Below are 20,264 nucleotides of genomic sequence, written 5' to 3'. Positions count from 1 at the left end.
ACTTAACTTCATTTACCAAGTGTCCACAGTGGTAAGGAAGGCCTTCTACATTGCACATCTCATACGCAAAGGCATCGCATCCAGAGCTAAGGATGTTATAACTCCCCTGTGCTCATCCCTCATCAGACCATTAATAATCCCTTCTGTATGTACCTCATGAGACACCTGCAGCACCTGGAGAGACATCAGAGATTTCTCACCAAGAAAATTCAGGGCCTTCAACACATGACCTACATGGACAGACTGAAGGCCCTGCCACTGTACTCTGTATCTTATAGGCTGCTGAGAGGTGACTTGTGCCTAATGTACAGAGCAGTCTTGGGTCCTGCCCTAATGGAAATGCTGCACATCTGCAAGTCAAATGGGACCAGATTCACTCGCTCTAGGGATATTAACCTAGCCTGCGACATTAACAGGACATGCTGGACAGACAGGTATGTCTCCCAGAGATTGTCACCCCTCTGGAACAAACTCCAAATTCATGTAAAACAGAGCTCCTTAATAACCCTATTTAAGCGTATCTTAGACAGCTGGATGGGAGACTGTAAATTTACCCCAGGGGTGTCACCTATGTCCCTCTTGGATAAGGGCAGTCGGTGCTGATTAGACTTGCTCTGCAAATATAGACCATGCAACTTGGTCAGTAAGGGAACAAGGGTATAACATGGCTAGCCTAGTGACCTCCTATGAACACAGATTTGTTACTATGATGAATCAACTTGCTGCTACCTGTAGGCTACAGACAATATTATTTCTCCATTTTCTTTTATGTATTTAATTTAGTATGTACTTTGCACATTTAACTCAGTGGGATAACACGTAAAGTTGAAATGAGGGATAAAATAAAATTACATAGTTTCCATTAATAAGGTGTCAGTGCACACAGAGCATACATTCAAGTTTGTTTGTTTGTATCTTTCGGCTTTTCCCGGTTAGGGGTTGCCACAGTGGAACTCCGGTCCACTAATGATTGGCAGTAGGTTTTTACGTACTGGCTTGCCAGGCCTAACGCACAACCTTCAATGAAGGAATGCCCATTCACGCATGTCGCTACACAGAAGACGCTCTAACTGAGAATTGAACGGGCAACGTCTAACTGTCAGGCAACAACGCTACCGCAGCACCACCACCGCAGTTTTAGAGCGTACATTCAAGTATTACATCTAAATTTACTTTCAACCAGTCTGCTTGTCTGTATTCCACAGTTCACCAATCTTGGGCAAGCCTTGTTCAGTACTTTGTTTCAATACATGATTGTAAAGAATTGTGTGCTCTAGATTAGTGCTAATGCATATGGTAAATAGTCATTTCTTTTGTCACTGAACAAGACTGGAAATATGTTTGTAACAGTACTTGTCATTTTGAGTTGCTGACTGTATTACCTCCTTTGCATAACAGAAGACAAAAAGCTACCAGTTCATATTAAGAGTTAGTTTCACCAGTATATGTTGATGTTTCCATAATTTACTTAAAAGTAAATAACTTTGCAGAGTATTTTTTCTTCTCTTTTCATTTTTTTTTATTTTTATTTTTTACTTTGCAGAGTATCTTAATACACTTGGTTTGTCTGTGACTTGCCTGTGCCTCGGCAGTATAGCCTGGGCAGTTGATAAAGGCTCTGATGAATGCTGAGGGTGTAGATGACAGGTGCAGTTAGTTCTACATGTGTGACTGGAATTGTGGAGAACACTGGATTGCCAAGGAAGTACTACAGTATTATGGAAATTTTCAGCATAAATGTCAGCTTAAAGTAATACAGTAATGTATGATGTTCTTCATGTTTCACTGTTGCAGTCCTCACATATGGGTTATCCGGCTCCCGGTAGCCCTCAGTTGGCCCGAAAGTGTCCTTGGTATATGACGTCAGCTGCCGCCAGTTATAAAACTGATGTCAGTACATCAGGTATAAAGGGAGGCAGCTGATGCCATTTCCTCAGTCTTTCTTGCTGTGGAACCCGAAGCAGATGCAATTCGCACTAGTGCCGGTCAGCCGTTTACCTTTGTTCCACTTTCCGACTACCAAGTTGACCCTTCAGATTAGTACCCCATTGGGGATCATCTTTTCTTGCTTTAACGAATGTCAGATAGAGTTAATAACTGTCTTGCCTGTGGAAAACAGATTTCGCACTGCGATTTCCATTCCTATTGTATAACTTGTTTGGGCCTTGAGCACGGCATCCCTAAATGTGATTTCTGTGCTTCCTGTAACCCGCGTACCATATGCCGTAGAGCTAAGATTTTGTATAAGCATTTCAGAGTCCGGCCTAAGTTCATCGGTATGGCATCTGCTGGTCTTCCGACTTCGGATATGCCTAGGAAATGTAAAGACAAGGACTGTGACAGGCCTAGGGTTAGATCTACTGACGACGCACCGGTGAAATTGGTCGTCAGCACAGCGGTAGTCAGTGAGGCACTTTCGCAGCACCTGCAGTCCGCAGATTTTCAGCCGCAAGCCTCTGCCGAGACCTATACAGAGTCCTCCATATCGCAGGCTGCTATTTCATCTTCAGACCCTCCGCCTGTCGCCACCTTAGATGGGTCCAGAGCCGCTTTGCAGGTACCGGCTTCTGACTCCTCTTCTTTTTGACATGAGACCAGAAACAAACCGACTACCTTAATTCAGACTTCTGCAGTTGCTAGGCCTCCTGAGTACCTCTGGATTGCTAGTAAACCTTCCAGCCGCAAACCTACTCACAAGCAGGCATCGCCCTCCCCTCCTGTACCTCAGTCCCAGTTGGTAAAAATGGCTGGTGATCTTCTTTCCCTGATTAGGGGCTGTCATCACCCCCCCTTCAAAGAGGGCTAGGGAGTTATCTCCTGATGTTCTGTCCGTCTCATATTTTGAGATTTCCAGTATGTCTGCTGGTGAAGAAGGAAATTCTCAACTTTTTTCTGACTTTGAGGATTCTGATGCTGAGGACTGTATCCCTTCTGCCTCCCCTCCAGAAGATTTTTCCTTTGGGGATACTTTGAATACTCTTAGGGAGAATTTTAAACGGGAATGTCTGGATTTCTCACAGTCTAAGAAAAGAATCAGGGAATTTCTAGATTTACCACAGCATAAGCCTCTGGCTATATCTCCAGTTTTGGAAGTTGTGGATGATGTTTTCATGGAAAATTCTTTAACTCCTAATTCTGTTCCTCCTGCCCCCAGAAATCCAGATGGGTATTACAGGGTTCCTGAATCTCATCAATTCCTTTTTAAAAACCCTACTGCTGATCCAGAAATTATTTCTCAAGGCCCCAAGGGTTTTAAGGCTACTATTGCCAAAAACCCTGTGCCTTCTGATAAGGAGTCTAGGGCCTTGAACAGGTGGCGTAAAAAGGTCTATACCTCTGCAACTCTTGCCATTAGATCCGTGAATTGTCTTTTTCACATGCATACTTTGGAGGCTATTAAAGCTAAACTTGGGGATGTTCCTTCCATGACGGAGAACAAAGATTTACAAGACTTACTGAATTCTGCCACTTTAGTTAATAAGCATGCACTTCATTGTGGTTTTGACACTTTGGAGGCTTCCTGCAGAGCAGCAGCCACTGGTTCCATAATCAAAAGGCATGCTTGGCTCAGGGAGCAGCCTCTTTCTGAACCAGTAAAATCTAAATTGCTGGATGTTCCTTTGCACAAAGACAATCGTTTTGGTAATAAGGCTGAGGAGGTACTAAAGAAGTTGGAGGCTAAAGCAAAATCTATGCAAGCTGTGAAAGATTTCCTTCAGGTTCAGCCTCCTCAGTTTAGTAGGCATTATCCTTCCAAGAACTGGTCTTTTCCTGATCCTGGCAAGCAGGGTCACTCTAGGCTTAGGGGTTTCATATCTTCCAGAGGGCAGGCTTCTGCCCCTCAAAGGGTTAAACAATGGCATTCTTCTTCTGCTAAATTGGGGAGTTCTAAGCCAGCTTCCCAAAGCAAACATTCTCAATGACTCCGGCCTTCTTATGCCTACCTCTGCGAACCCTGGGTTTCCTTTGGAGGTAAGGTTGGCCAGGTTCACAGAGGTATGGTCTACCATCACAGACGACAAATGGGTGCTCAATATAGTAAATCAAGGTTACAAGTTTTACTTTCACACCTTCCCTGTTTTACAAGGATACCCAGACATACCCAGAACTCTCAGGGCAAAGGTAGAAACTCAAATTTCTTCTGTATTGACTATGGGGGCTATGGAGCCAGTTCCTGCAAATCAGGCAGGCCTAGGTTTTTATTCAGAGCTTTTTCTGGTACGCAAAAAAGGGGGCACCTGGCGCCCTATTCTGGATCTGTCCATTCTAAACACTTTTCTGGTGATTCCCAAATTCAAGATGCTCACCCTTCAACAGTTACTACCAATGCTGGGCAAGGATTCATGGCTGGTACCTTTGGATCTCAAGGAGGCTTATCTGCACATCCCAATAAGGGAAAGTTGCAGGCAGTTCCTTTGCTTCAGGGCTGGGGAGCAGCACTTTCAATTCTCTGCACTGCCCTTTGGCTTATCTACTGCTCCCAGAGTTTTAACAAAGTGCCTGGCTCCAGCCATTGCTTTTTGCAGGCAGAGAAACATTCAGATTTATCCTTACCTGGACGACTGTCTCATTCAAGCAAACTCCCCAGAACAACTAAAAAAGGATTTGGATTGGATTTGGATTTCATGAAGAATATTCTCACCTCTTTGGATTACACTCTCAAAGAAAAGAAGTCAAAGTTGGTTCCTTCAAGGGAGATAGTTTTCCTGGGATCGAGTCTGAATACAGCCACCCAGAGGGTATTCCTCCCTCAACAGAAGGAAGAAGATCGTTCTGCTTACTTCATGAACTTGGCAAGCATGACCCAGCTCTCTGCAAGGCAATTCCTGAAAGCACTGGGGTTTATGGCTTTTGATGATCCCATATGCAAGGCTGCATATGAAGAAACTTCAATGGTACCTCAAGAATCTTTGGTGTCAACACACACATGACTTAGGCTTGATTCTTCCCATGATTCCCTGTCTACAAATGAAGTTCCTCTGGTGGGCGACAGCCTGTTCTCAGAACAAGGGTCTGCCTTTCTGCCCACCGCCTGCCAGCCAGACTCTCACCACAGATGCCTCAGATGTTGCATGGGGGAGCTCATCTGAAGGGCATGGGCATACAGGGGACTTGGAGCACCCAGCAGATTCATCTGCACATAAAAGAAATGATGGCAGTGCAGCAGGCCTTGCTGGCTTTCAAGGACCTACTCTACCCTGGGACTCTGCTGATCAGGACAGACAATACCACAGTCATGTGGTACATCAACAAGCAGGGGGGACTCACCCTTATGTCTTGTGCAGACAAAGCATGAGACTATGGTCATTATTAGCTTCCATGGGCATACATCTAATAGCCCAGTATCTTCCAGGGAGGCTAAACTCCTTGGTGGATCACTTGAGCAGACATGTTCTGGATCCTCACGAGTGGGAGCTGAACAGGGACATTTTCCATCGCATCGCTCATCATTGGGGCACCCCACAAATGGATATTTTCTCCTGTAACACCAATCATCTCCTTCCAACTTTCTGCACCAGGGAGTTTCACAACAAAGCTTAGGGGGTGGATGCGTTGTCCTTCCCATGGACACATCTCTCAGTTTATGCATTCCCTCCTCTGCCTCTTCTTCCCAGACTGCTGCTAAAGATAAGGGACGAAAAACCAAAGGCTATTCTGATAGCTAAAGATTGGCCCAGGCAGCATTGATATCCCCTCCTTCGCAGACTTTCCCAGGCTCAGCCTTGGCATCTTCCACTGGTACCAGATCTGTTGGTTTGGGGGGGGGGGGGGAGTTCCTTCATCCTCCTCTTCAAACTATGCATTTAACTGCCTGGCTAATACTTTAAATCTTTTCCAATAGGTGGAGGACGTTCTTCAGGAGGCCAGGAGGCCTAGCACCAGGAAATCCTATGCAGATAAATGGAAGAGATTTTGCTCTTGGATGCAGGCTAAAGGAGAAGACTCTTCTCAACCTTCTCTTTCCCTCATTCTTGACTACCTAGCAGGACTGCTTAATGGTGGACTTTCCTTTTCTTCAATCAGAATTCACGCTTCAGCAATTTCAGATCATTGTCCTTTTGAGCAACCCATTTTTTCTCACCCCTTGATGAAGCAGTTCCTGAGGGGAGCTAGTAATCTTAGACCTCCCAGAAGAGCTCCTACTCCTGCTTGGGATCTTAATTTTGTCCTGGAAAAACTTACTCTGCCTCCCTTTGAACCAGCTGCCTCTGCAGATTTTAAGTGTTTATCCTGGAAGACTGCTTTCCTTTTAGCTATTACTTCAGCTAGAAGGGTTTCTGAGCTGCAAGCCTTTGTGGTAGTAGAACCTTTCAGTATTTTTCACTCAGATCGGGTCTCTCTGAGAACCAGTCCCTCCTTTATGCCTAAGGTGGTTTCCAGTTTAACTCTTAACCAGTCTATTCACCTGTCTACATTTTTCAACAATCCCCAAAATAAAGAGGAAAGGATTCTGCACTCTCTTGATGTGCATAGACAGCTGAGATTTTACTTAGGACTAAATCATTTCAAAAATCTGAGTAGTTATTGGTTAGTTTTGCTTGTGGGGCTCAGGGTAAAGCTATTTCAAAACAAACCATCTCCAAATGGATTGCTCATTGTATTCACTTTTGTTACCTGCAGCATAGGAAGGTTCCCCCTCAGGGTATTAGGACCCATTCTACTAGAGCAGCCTCTACCTCTGCAGCCTTTCTGAGAGGTGTGCCTACTAAGGACATTTTAGAAGCAGCTACTTGGTCTTCTGTCCTTAATTTCACAAAGCATTACAGTCTACCTTTGTTTTCTAAATCCAGGGCTTGTTTTGCCTCTGCAGTTTTGCAGGGCCTCCTTGCCAACCCTTAATCTGTGATCCTTCCTCCCCCTTTTGTCTTCTTACTGGGCTTTGAGAATCAACCCATATGTGAGGACTGCAACAGTGAAACATGAAGAACATAGTACAGTTGTGTACACTTACCATAAATGTAGATGTTCGAGTGTATTCACTGTTGCAGTCCTGGTTTCCCACCCTCCATTCCCCCTTTTTTCCTAAGGCACAGACTATAGATTTTTATTTCTTGTATAACGTGTCCAGGGTGCTACCATTCCTGGGTTAGCCTCCTTTTGGGGGCTCCTGACAGTTAAGGCAAGAAAAACTGAGGAAATGGCGTTGGCTGCCTCCCTTTATACCTGAAGTACTGACATCAGTTTTACAACCGGTGGCAGCCAATGTCATATACCAAGGACTCTGGTATTCAGGCTGACTGAGGGCTACCGGGAGCCGGCTAACCCATATGTGAGGACTGCAATAGTGAATACACTCGAACATCTACATTTATGGTAAGTGTACACAACTGTACTATGTTCTTCATGTTTCACTGTTGCAGGATGTTGTAGAGTAATATGGCAATGGTATGTACCTTACACTGCCAGCACACAGAACAGTGTCATGTACCTTGACCAATGCCATGCAAAGGCTGATGCTGGCATTTTGATGTCTCAGTTTTTGAGTATTCCTTTTAGTGATTGCAGCTTAATATTATCTTAGTGTTATTTAAAATGTGCTACAGTTAAAGTATATCTCAAATCTGCATCACTCTGAGAACTCCTGTTTTGTTGTTATGGAATTATAGACACAGTTGCCTTTTAACTTCTCCTTATGTTATTATGTTTTATAGCTCTCTGGAGTGGTTTGTTTGCTCATTTAACTGAATCCTGGAACAATTACAAGTGCTTAGAGAAAGATTACCCTACATGGATGGATGTTCTAAAGCAGCATGGTTACCTGACACAGATGTTTGGGAAGCTTGACTATACATCAGGGCACCATTCACTTAGGTAAGCTCTGCAGTAGAGAAGCAAGAATTAAACTGCACTCTGTATCACTAATTTTTCTTTAGATGTGGTTGTTTGGTCATGGATCACTTCTCTGAAGACTGCTTGTCTGAAGCCTGACTACTGGACAATCATTTTGTAAGTTGCTACAGCCCTTCTTCTGAAGTGCGGCACCTTGGAGTTGATTATACCAGTAAAGGGGGTGCAAGGGGGGATTCCTCTCCAGTGAAACACTTTGAAGAAGCATTTGTTTGCACTTGTATTCAGTGATCTGGTCACAACTACATGATAAGAAGCCCATGGTCAAGCAAACTTTACTAATATTGTCATAACTACATTGATGACATATCTAAATTGTTCCCTCTTAGCAATATATATGATGCAGCTATCATTTGTTTCACAAAACCCTGTGTTGAAGCTCTGATGTCATCTATGTGGCATTAAGAATGTGGAAAACAGATAATTTTGCACACTTGTTCTGCTCATGTGTTGACTATTGGATAAGCCCTTGATCCAGGGTAACTGACAGCCTGAGTTAGAATTTTTTTATCCCTGCTTTGAGACTTGCCCACTATTTCCATTTCTGTACCCAACTGGCTTATTTGTTCCTTCCAAAGGTAAGACATAATTATTCTGAGACTAGGGTGAGAGATCTACAGCTTATTTGTTCCTGTCCAGGGAGCCTAACCAGCCCATTCATTCATTTGGGAATTAAGAGAGCAGACCAGATACCAGTCTTGTAGGGATCTCCATCCTGCCCTAAGCCCTTACCAATGACAGTTTACAGACTTTGCAGTTGCTACCTGGATAGGGAAGAGGCATGGTTGCATTCACACATTTGCTTCTCCTTCTCACCCCTGCAATAGCACCATGGCATCTACCATGAGAGATCATCCACCCAGCAGTAGACGTTAGTGATTTGGTGGGCCCAGCCTACTCCCATCAAGGTAGGAGAACAAGTGGCATTAAGTGCTCAAGCCCCTCTACCTTACCAAGTCCCTCTTCAACACTTGTGCAGCTAGTTGAATACAGGTCATCTGTTGTAATCAGGGCTTCAAACCTCAGTGCCATGGTGTCAGGTTGATATCAAATTGTTCTTAAACATGTGGTCTCTTTAGTTACAATTTTATGCATTGCTATTATCAGTGTGAAAGGAAAATGTTCCTTCACATTGCTTCAGAGCTTTCCTTTGTTCATCTTCAAAGTGATCTTTTAATGGGTTTACCTCCATAAGGTCACGAGTGGTTTGTTGGACGTCTAAATGGCCGAAAGTACAACTGCAAAAAAGCATAATCTCGTACCATATATTCTCAAATGGCTTAAGTGTGCATGCACTGTGCCATTTGCACAGATAACATGATGTTCGAATTTGGGATTTTTGACATTCTGCCGTGACACATTCCATTATTCGGTTATTACTGTCGATCTTATGCACAATCTCGCAAACCACTCGTGACCTTATAGAGGTAAACCTTTTAATGTTTTGCTTCTATCTTTTTAGTGGAAAACACATTCATTTTAAGAATTTGTAGCTAAAGAAAACTATATGAGTTACTTGGATTGTTATGTTATGCTGCATGCTCTATACTTCAATCAGGGTGTTGAGTGTGTGTGTTTGTGTGTGTGTGTGTGTGTGTGTGTGTGTGTGTGTGTGTGTGTGTGTGTGTGTGTGTGTACTGTACATATACATAAATCTGTATCTATGTACCTAGTCTTCACTGTGTAAAAACTTAAACCTCTTGTAGTGGAGGCCCATGAGATATACACAAATAACCACCTAAGGGCATACAAATGTTTCAGCTACATGCTTTCTGAATGTACTATGACTTTTCATTTTTAAGTCTTTATGGGTACATTCAGGCCAATAAAGCTAAACTCCATTAACTGCAGACATGCCGTGTTTCAGTCTTTTTCTGACCTTATCATTACAGCATAAGTTGATTGTTTGCTATACTTTATAAACACGGATTAATATCAAGCCTGATGTCCATAGACATCAAAATAACTCAGATAATATCCACACTAAAGGGTAAAAATTTCACACAAAGTATTCAGCAAAAAGTGCAAGAAAGACCCAGTCAAGCTAGTCTCCTTTGTGTTATACCTTAAACGTCCTCTGGTGGAAGCCCATGGAATATATTCAGATGACTTCTTAAGGGGCATACCTGTGCATCATGTTCATGGTTTCTGAATGCCCATGACTTTTTACTGTTTAATTTTGATAGGCAGATAATGTGATGTACTACAGCCAATAACAGAGAGGCGCCTTCTTTGAATACAGGGCATCCTATACATAGGTATATACAGTAACAGTAGCAGCATGTGTATGAACAGACAGTAGCAATAAGAACACATATGAATGAATGTGTGAATGTATTTTATATGATCATTCAGACAGCAGATTGTGGAGCCAGTAACACAGCACATAATCTGTTAGTAGTATCAAGAGAGTACAGATAACATAACATGCACATCATATTATCACATTTCAGTGATGCAGTAACATTTGACACTGCTATGTGTACAGGTAGTTACATGAAAGCACAGGCCATAGTCCCATTCATTAATTCACAAAAGAGTACCATATATCTGGATATGGTGCTCTGGTTAACATAAAAACTAAACTTCATACATTTACTATGCCACTAACATTCTGTTCACCAGATAACATCAATGGAATGTTTAGCAGAAAAGCCAAAATCAAGTAAAAAACATAAACACAAGTGGTTTGCTGGGGAACATCCTCACTGCACCTCTTACACTGCATGCTTCTTAAATATGCCAAATCTGTTATCGGCACAGCAGTGTAGAAAAGGAGAAACTTCCTTAACCTCAATGTTTGATCTTTCACAAAAAAAAAATAAAATAAAATGCAGGTGACATAGAAAGACAATTAAAGTCATTAGACCAAGTTGACCATTTCCATTTTGACAAAATAAGCATTTCTGTCAATTCACTTGGACTCTTTATCAGCATGCATATGTTCAAAAGTGATTTCTAACTCCCTGTAACATATTGTTCTATAGAAACAACAGCTGTAAATGAAAAAATGTGCTATGATGTGATTTATATACTTATGTTCAGCATTTTATGGGTCCATACACAAAACACTGGTCAATAAATTGAAACAACTAAGTATTAATGTAATCTGGATAAGACGGATAGATGCATGGCTTGCAAATAGGATATGGCAAATTGGATAGATGAAATTCTAGATTACAGTCAAGGTGTCCTGCAAGGGCTCTGTCCTAGGCCCATACTTGTTTAGCTTGTGTCTTTCAGATCTATTTTTTCATCTGAGGTGATGTTCATCGTGTTTCACTGTTGCAGTCATTACAATTGGGTTATCCTGCTGGCAGGCTACCCGCAGTCGGCCTGAATTCCAAAGTCTAGGTCCGGCGGCGGTTGCTGTCGCCTCTTCCCTGACGTCAGTGCACCAGGGGTATAAAAGATGTAGCCGACGCCATTTTTTTCAGTCTTTCTTGCTGCGCGGTGCCCGAAGCAAAAGCAGTTCGCAAGTGTCAGTCGGCCGACTCCTGAGATTTTCAAGCTCGAATTTCAGATCTGAAGTCTTCATTAAAAGCTAAGTACCCCGTTGGGGAAACTCTTTTTTTTGCTCCAGATCGATTTCAGAAAAAATTAATAATTGTATTTCTTGTGGGAAGCAAATACTTCATAAGGATTTTCATTCTTACTGCATTCCTTGCCTAGACCCTGCCCATGACGTTGCTAGTTGTCAGTTTTGTGCTAGATTTAACCAACGCACTATTAAGCGTCAGTGCGATTTTGCATTTTATTACTTTGGCAGAAGATCTAATTATATAATGCCTTCGGAATAGCCGACTACCGGAATTTACAAAAAACGCAAGGAAAAAGAGAAGGACAGGCATCTGAGATCCAAAACCGAAGACTAGGCCAGTCGCCGGTTCTCAGTGAGGCACTTTCGCAGCCCCTAACGACCACTACTTTAGAGCCGCAGGCCAATACTGACTCCCACGTGGAGTCAACCAGGCCTACAGAAACTCAAGGTATTGGACCTTCGGAAACCATTCCCTCAGATGGGTCCGGAGCTGCTGAGCAGTCATCGGCTTCTGAGGGCGTTTTCAGACCTACACAATTATATGTTAAAACTACGTCAACTACAAAGGCAAAGACTAAAGCAGCTTTAAAGACAAAGAAACAAGTACAACAGCCCCATGGACAGGCCTCCATGCCTAAAAAACAAATGCTCAAAATGGCCGAAGACCTAATTACTTTGATCAGGGGTTCTCATCCCCCTCCTGACAAGAGGCCTAGGCAAGAGGTAGAATATGAATCTTCAGATCAGGTTTCCATTTCATCTGATTCCTCTTCTGATCAGGAATACTCTCTTCCTCCTTATGAAGATTCTGATGCTGAAGAATCTATCCCCTCAGCTTCTCCTCCTGAGGATTATTCTTTTGGGGAAACACTGCATACCATGAGGGAGCATTTCCACTGGGAGAGCCAAGATTATTCAGAATCTAAGAAAAGGCTCAGAGACTTTCTTTTACTGCCTCAGCACAGGCTCCTGGCTATTCCACCTGTGCTAGACATTGTAGATGATGTATTTTCAGAGTCCAGTCTGACTCCAGACTCTTTACCTCCAGCTCCTATCAAGCCAGACAGATACTACAGGGTCCCAGACTCCCACAAATTTATTTTTAAAAACCCTGCTGCTGACCCAGAAGCTATCTCTCAGGGTCCCAAGGGGGTCAAGGCTTCCACTGCAAAAAACCCTACCCCCTCTGACAGAGATTCCAGGGCACTGGACAGATGAGGAAAAAAGATTTACACTTCTGCTACCTTGGCTATAAAGGCCTTAATTTGTCAGTTTCACATGCTTAAATATCAGCAATACATTATGTCACAGAAAATGTTGACAAATTCTGAATGTGCAGAAAATAAAGAAATGCAGGATTTATTGCATGCAGCTGAATAAGTTGGAAAGCATACCTTACAATGTGGTCTTGATTCTTTGAAGGCCTCCTGCAGAACCGCTGTTACGGGTTCTGTCATTAGGAGGCATGCTTGGTTAAAGGAACAGAATCTGCCTGATCATGTTAAAGCAAAATTATTAGATGCTCCATTACAACATGATACCTTGTTTGGTGTTAAAGCAGAAGAGGTGTTGAAGAAAATGGAGGACAAAGCCAAATCTATGCAAACAGTCAAGGATTTCTTACACGTACAGCCTCCAAGATTTAGCAGACACTGTCCTACAAATAATTGGTCCTTTCCAGTGTCAGACAGGCCACAAAGAGGCAGACACAGATGCCCTAGAGGCAGATCCCAGCACTAAAGCTCATACAGGTCTAAACAATGGGGTGCTTCTACCTCCAAAAGCAGAGAAGACAAGTCATAGCCATACAGAAAGCAGTCCCAATGACTTCCCTCTGCCAGCGCCAAGTACTTATCTTCTGGCAGCTCCTTTAGGGGGAAAACTAGCACTTTTTTCTCAAAACTGGCACCTAATCACCCAGGACAAATGGGTCTTGAACATAGTGTCACAAGGTTACAGGTTCCACTTTCACACCATGTCAAGGGCAAACTGTATGCCGGACGTGCCAAAAAAAACAATGGGCAGAGGCACAAAAACAAGGTTCATCCCTCATGGACATGAGGGCCATTCAGCAAGTACCACAAGAGCAGGGACAAGGATTTTACTCAAGACTTTTCTTGGTGCCCAGAAAGGACAAAGCCTGGAGGCCAATACTGGACCTATCTATTCTAAACACATACCTGGATATTCCAAAATTCAAAATGTTGACTCTGCAGCAGCTTCTGCCCATGCTGGGCAAGAAGAATTGGCTTGTAACTTTAGACCTAAAAGAGGCATACCTGCATGTTCCAATCAGACAATCATGCAGAAGATACCTCAGATTCATAGCTGGCTCAATGCACTACCAATTCTCTGCACTGCCCTTTGGCTTATCTACTGCGCCCAGGGTCTTCACAAAATGCCTGGCACCAGTAATTGCTTTTTGCAGACAAAGAGGAATACAAATATATCCTTACTTGGATGACTGCCTTATTCAAGCAGAGAACAAGGACATACTACTACAGCATCTGGCATTTGTAAAAATATTATTAACATGCCTAGGGTAAACAGTAAACAAAAATAAATCAAAACTTGTACCCTCTCAATAGATAATATTCCTGGGTGCAAGCTTAAATACAACTGCCCAGATGGCTTATCTCACGCCAGATAAACAAAGGCAATTGACTACTTATTTCAAAAAGTTGGCAACAAACACCCAGTTAACTACAAGAAAAATTCTACAGGCTTTGGGCTTCATGACATCATGCATTCTGCTAATTCCATATGCAAGACTGCATATGAGGAAATTACAATGGTATCTAAAAAGTGTTTGGACTCAACATTGCTGCAGCCTGGAAACAATAATTACAGTCATTCCCTGCCTGCAACAGGCGTTTCGATGGTGGGCAAAGGCCTGTCACCACAAGGGGCAGCCATTCATCATACCCCCGGCCAGGCAGACATTGACAACAGATGCATCGGATTATGCCTGGGGGGCCTACATGGCAGGAAGATGTATTCAGGGCTCATGGTCCGCAAACCAAATGCATCTGCATATCAACCAAAAAGAGATGCTAGCTGTTCAAAATGCCCTGACAGCCTTCAAGGGCCTACTTCATCCAGGACAACTACTGATAAGGATGGACAATACTACAGTCATGTGGTACATAAACAAGCAGGGAGGCACACATTCCTACCCCCTTTGCAGACTAGCCATGACTTTGTGGGACACAGCATTGACTTACCAAGTACATCTGCAAGCACAATTCCTGCCAGGAAGGATAAATACTCTGGCAGACGAACTAAGCAGAAACCTCATGGATCCCCACAAGTGGAAATTGGATCCACAAGTCTTCAACATGATAACAAGGAATTGGGGATGCCCAGACATAGATCTATTTGCCTCCCCTCACAACTGCCAACTACAGAGATTCTGCACAAGGACTTATCACAAGCAAGCATGGAAAGTGGATGCCCTATCTTTTAGCTGGAAAAGCTTAACAGTATTTGCCTTTTCCCCTACTGCCTCTCCTCCCCAAGGTACTCCTAAAGGTCAGACAAGAGAAGCCAAAAATGATATTGATTGCCCCAGACTGGCCCCGCCAGCACTGGTACCCAATCCTCAGGAACTTGACTCAATGCCCAGCATGGGCATTACCTCAAATTCCTCACTTACTGACCCAACAAAACAATCAGATCCTACACAGCCAACTCAGTATGTTAAATCTGGCAGCATGGTAGATAATGTAGCTTTTCAAAACACGCCTCTCTCTAAAGCGGTGATGGATGTTATTTTGGAGGCCAGGAGGCCCAGTACCAGAAAATCGAATGCAGAAAAATGGAAGAGATTCTGTGCTTTGAACCAGGCACAAGGAATTAACATGACTGTTCCAAATATCCAGTCTAAAAAATAAATCTCAAAAACAGCTGGTAGTCTATCCACGGAGAACTTTTAAGCAAACTTAGTTCTTTGATAGAAGACACACCTTCTCGTAAGCAAAATATGTCCATTCAGACCAGTTCACTTCGTGTTGCACACCAAAAGGAGTCTCTTCAGACCTTCCCAAAAATAAAGCTCAGACTTTGCAGTCATAGGTAGTTTCAAACCAGTAGTAAAGAATCCACAATATAAAACCAGGCGTATGAACTGCAGACAATAGTTTAATCCATGGACAGGGGCTTTTCATAAACAGCTTTTCAAACCATAATGCGCTCATTAAAACAAGTTCAGCTATATATACTAAACAGTAATTGATTAATTGAAACAATTATGAGCAATTTTAAAAGCAATTAAAATCTTTGCCAGTCTAAAAATGATATGCTACATAACATGAAAATCATACATTTAAATAGTCAGATTCAGACCTCAAAACAAACACTAATATTGTTCTAACCTAATCTGTTATAGAATAATCATAATCAAATATAGCCTTATAATGTATAAATAATTTTTTATGTTAAAAATCTATTTCATTTAATATCTACAAAAATACGTATTTTATAAAATTTATGAATTTGTAACTTATACATAAATAACAATTTGAACATAGTAATAAATATAAATTATGATTATCTAAATTAAATTCTATGTCTCCTATTCTTTAATATTGGCTTTAATGGGACTCGATCATTCAAGCCTGGCGGCAAGTGAGCCCTGGTTTTAATTATCCATTGTGTTTCTGTGGACTCTGTGATTTTTAATGTCTCCACCACGTGTATTGGGAACTACTACTTGTAAAATTGAAAACAGAAATTTATGTTCTTCATTTGTGTTTATGACATGTTTTGATTGTGCATTCACCTCTGATTTTATACGAATTTGATAAAGATGTTCCCTAATGCGCTCCTTGAGCATCCTGTCCGTTTTACCTATATAATAGGACGGACAGCTTGAACATTTAGCAATATACACTAAATGTTTAGTCTCACAAGTTGCATTTACTCTGATGTTGTAATATTCACCTGTTATAGGATGTATAAATGCATGCATATCTGTTAGAAGACCACAGAAATTACATTTATTACATTTAATCCCTCAGATTTTACAGTACTTAACTGAGATGCTGGACAAAGGTCTATCCTTTTCATCAATTAAGATTCATGCTTCTGCCATTTCAGCTCATTACAATACAGAGCCACCTATTTTTTCTCATCCTTTATTAAGGCAGTACCTCAGAGGAGCCAAGAACTTACGGCCTCCAAGGAGATCACCAATACCTGCATGGGACCTCAATTATGTCTTGGAAAAACTCACTCTGCCTCCTTTTGAGCCAGCCGCTACAGCTGACATAAAATTTTTATCATGGAAAACAGCTCTGCTCCCAGCAATAACCTCTGCAAGACCAATCTCAGAGCTATAGGCACTCATGGCTGTGGAACCTTTTATCATTTTTCATCCAGATAGGGTTTCTCTAAGGACAAACCCCACATTTATGCCTAAGGTAGTGTCCAGTGTGGCCCTCAACCAAACTATTAATTTGCCTACCTTTTACCCAAACCCACAGAATAAGGGTGAGAAACTTCTGCATTCTTTGGACATACACAGACAACTGCGCTTCTACTTGGACAGAACCAAAGCTTTCAGAAAGACTGAGCAATTACTGGTAGCATATGCTGCAGGATCATAAGGAAAGGCTATCTCAAAGTAGACTATTTCCAAGTGGATAGGTCACTGCATTCATTTATGCTATTCTCAACATGGCAAATCAGTGCCTAAGGGCATTAGGCCACATTCAACCAGAGCAGCAGCCACTTCAGCAGCCTTCCTCAGAGGAGTGTCAACCAAAGACATTTTAGAGGCTGCAACCTGGAGTTCAGTGCACACTTTTACAAAGCACTACCACTTACCACTTTACTCCAAATCCAGGGCAGGCTTTGCCACTGCAGTCCTGCAGGGCCTTATAGCCATTCCTTATTCTATTTAGTTCCAGGCTCCCAACCTTAGCTTTGGGATTCAACCCAATTGTAATGACTGCAACAGTGGAACATGATGAACATAGTACAGTTGTGTACCTAACATAAATCTAGATGTTCGAGTGTATTCACTGTTGCAGTCCAGGTTACCCACCCTCCATCCCCCTTATTCTTTGCTGGAACATATCTGTACTTCTCTATTCTATACAAACTATGTGGTGTATTTGCTTGTAGATGAAGGAAACTTGTTACTTGTGGCATGCATGCTTTATAGACATATTTTTAGCCTACCCTTTTGGGGACACCTGACATCCAGGGCAAGAAAAACTGAAGAAAATGGTGTCGGCTGCATCCTTTATACCCCTGGCGCACTGACGTCAGGGAGGAGGCGACAGCAACCGACGCCGGACCTAGACTTTGGAATTCAGGCCGACTGCGGGTAGCCTGCCAGCAGGATAACCCAATTGTAATGACTGCAACAGTGAATACACTCGAACATCTACATTTATGGTAGGTACACAACTGTACTTTCTGTAGTCTGTATGCAGATGACTTGAACATGAGTAAACTGATTACATGTGTTAAAGATAGGTCATGTTTGCAAAAGAACTTGACTAAATTGACTATCTGGGCACAGGAGAATAATATAAAGATAAGTACATCAAAAACTAATCATGTAAAATGTGGGTGACATGAATTGAAAGATGAATATTTAATGCAGCAGTGATTGAAACCATGCATTCATTTTAAGACCTGGATATATGAGTAGACCCTGTTATAAGCTTTTTATTAATCAATCAATTGGTTAATGATAGTTATACAACTATAGGCTGTATAAAATGATTTGTAAAGTCTATGAATTCAGAAACAATTAAATCATTGTTTGTAAGTTACATTAGATCCATACTAGAATATGAAAGAATAATATGGAAACCGTATAAGAAAACTATTGTGAGAAAATTGGATAGAGTTCAGTGGAAATATACCAAGGGCATTGATGGATGTGAAAGTTTAAGTTATTACGAAAGTTTAAAATATGTAAACTTGTACGGTGTCTGATTTAGATGTTTAAGAGAAGATCTTAGGTATATAGGGCATTTAGAGACAACTTCATCTGGGAATGGTTGAAGTTATCAGAGAGTAGTTAAGAATCATCAGACAACCTGTATAGAAGATTATATAGAAACAATAGTAACTTCATGAACTGTAATCGTACTTTGACTTAGGAATGGGGTCCATTCCCATTGTGGCATTAGAAACCCAAAAGATTTGGAGAAATTAAAAAAATGATATAGAATTAAGAGAAGTACTAATTGATTCTCTGAGACAGTAGCTGATGCCTGTAATAAAACAAGCACTATTTTAGATATTTTTAAGAACAACCTGGACCCTTATTATGAAGATTCTTTTCATGAGAATGACTGTTTTTGTATATTGTCAGGCAAGAAGGGCATTATTGCCCATGTCTGAAATATTTATATAAACACACACCAATGATTCTCAGGTCAGTCTATGTGCATGGAAACAATAATAATTCCCTGAAACAGCGTTTATGTCAACTGTAATTTAATATAGATATTGATGTTGATCTAAATAAAGCTGGTTGACACTACACTTTTTGTAGGCATTGATACCTTTTCAGTACATTATTTTTCCTGTTTTGGGGGGGGGGTTCTGTTTATATATGTGTATGTATGTATATATATATATATATATATATATATATATATATATATATATATATACATATATATACACACACACACACACACACACACACACACACACACACACACACACACACCTAGACATGGACTAAGATATTACTCAAACTACCATGGCCCTTTCCAAAATACTATAAGTATTTATTTTATTTAACATTTGTTAACCAGGAAAGTCTGACTGGGACAGAGCCCATTTTCAGCAGAGCATGGGAAGAAATGCTCCAAACGCATGTCTTTGGAATGTGGGAGGAAACTCACATGAGCGCAGGGAGGGCATGCACAGAAGGCACCCCAGCCAAGAATTGAACCAGAGAGCCTCTTGCTTTGAGGTGGCAGTGCTAACCGCTGCACCACTGCACCTCTGGAATATATACCTGAAATAGTTGTAGGTGCAGATATATACCTGACACATTAACAGTAACACACTACCTGTAAGTTCATTAGCATTGTAATAGTGGGACAGCAATGCACATTTGCAGTAAGAACCTAAATCCATAGTTAGAACCATAGTTTGGCAGTCCTATAGATTACTTAATCAGAGGAAATATCCCAGCAGTTTTAAGTATGCAACTAGCTGCCTTGCACTTACAGTGCATACATTGTAGGTGTTTTATATTATCAGTATTTGAAAACACAGAAATGTAATACATATCAAGACAGCATATATCTGTGCATAAAACTGTGGCAGCACAGTATACATACTGCAGGTCTGATATCTTTGTTCATAAGAGCATGGGGTGGATTGCATAAAGCTGTATGTCTGTAGAGAGGATGGTATGAGCACTAAATGCACATTACACACACCTAATAGAAATAATTACTGTGCACTAAAAGCTGATGTTTAATCTTGGTGTGACAGATGGTCTTAAACATGAAAAACTCCAGATAGTGTGTATGTATATCCAGTATATAATGTGTATGTATATATACACATATGTGTGTATCAGTGAGTGATCAAAGCCATAGTTTTTTCAGATATGAGATGCGGAATGGGCCATTCCATTGCTGCCAGCACTGATTTGAAGGATGCTGTTTATGTCGGCTATATGCCTACTAGTAATATCCGTAAAGTGTCTATGAGTGGTACACCATCAGTCATACTGTGGAAAGTCTAAAGGATGTTCCTCAAAAAGATGTCTCTGCTTTGTAAGCTGTGTATGGAAAAGGCTCTCCCTTTTCTGTCACAAAGGTGCATGGCTTTCATTTCACGCCTTGTTGCAAATGTAAAATGTATTTCCACAATATACTTCTAAAATAAG

General features: G+C 41.5%; 1 protein-coding gene across 1 annotated transcript in view; it reads left to right on the top strand.

The window, feature by feature from the left end:
- Positions 1–20,264, top strand: part of ARSK (arylsulfatase family member K) — a 1,632,787-nt gene that overhangs the window by 443,502 nt on the left and 1,169,021 nt on the right. The window contains exon 3 of the mRNA XM_044064131.1: positions 7,653–7,812. Within this exon, the coding sequence (XP_043920066.1) occupies positions 7,653–7,812 (160 nt within the window). The remainder of the gene's footprint in view (positions 1–7,652; positions 7,813–20,264) is intronic.

This window comes from Protopterus annectens, chromosome 2.part2 (genome assembly GCF_019279795.1).
Source record: "Protopterus annectens isolate FY-2018-M chromosome 2.part2, PAN1.0, whole genome shotgun sequence".
NCBI classification, from domain to species: domain Eukaryota; kingdom Metazoa; phylum Chordata; order Ceratodontiformes; family Protopteridae; genus Protopterus; species Protopterus annectens.
This window is presented reverse-complemented; position numbering and strand designations above follow the sequence as displayed.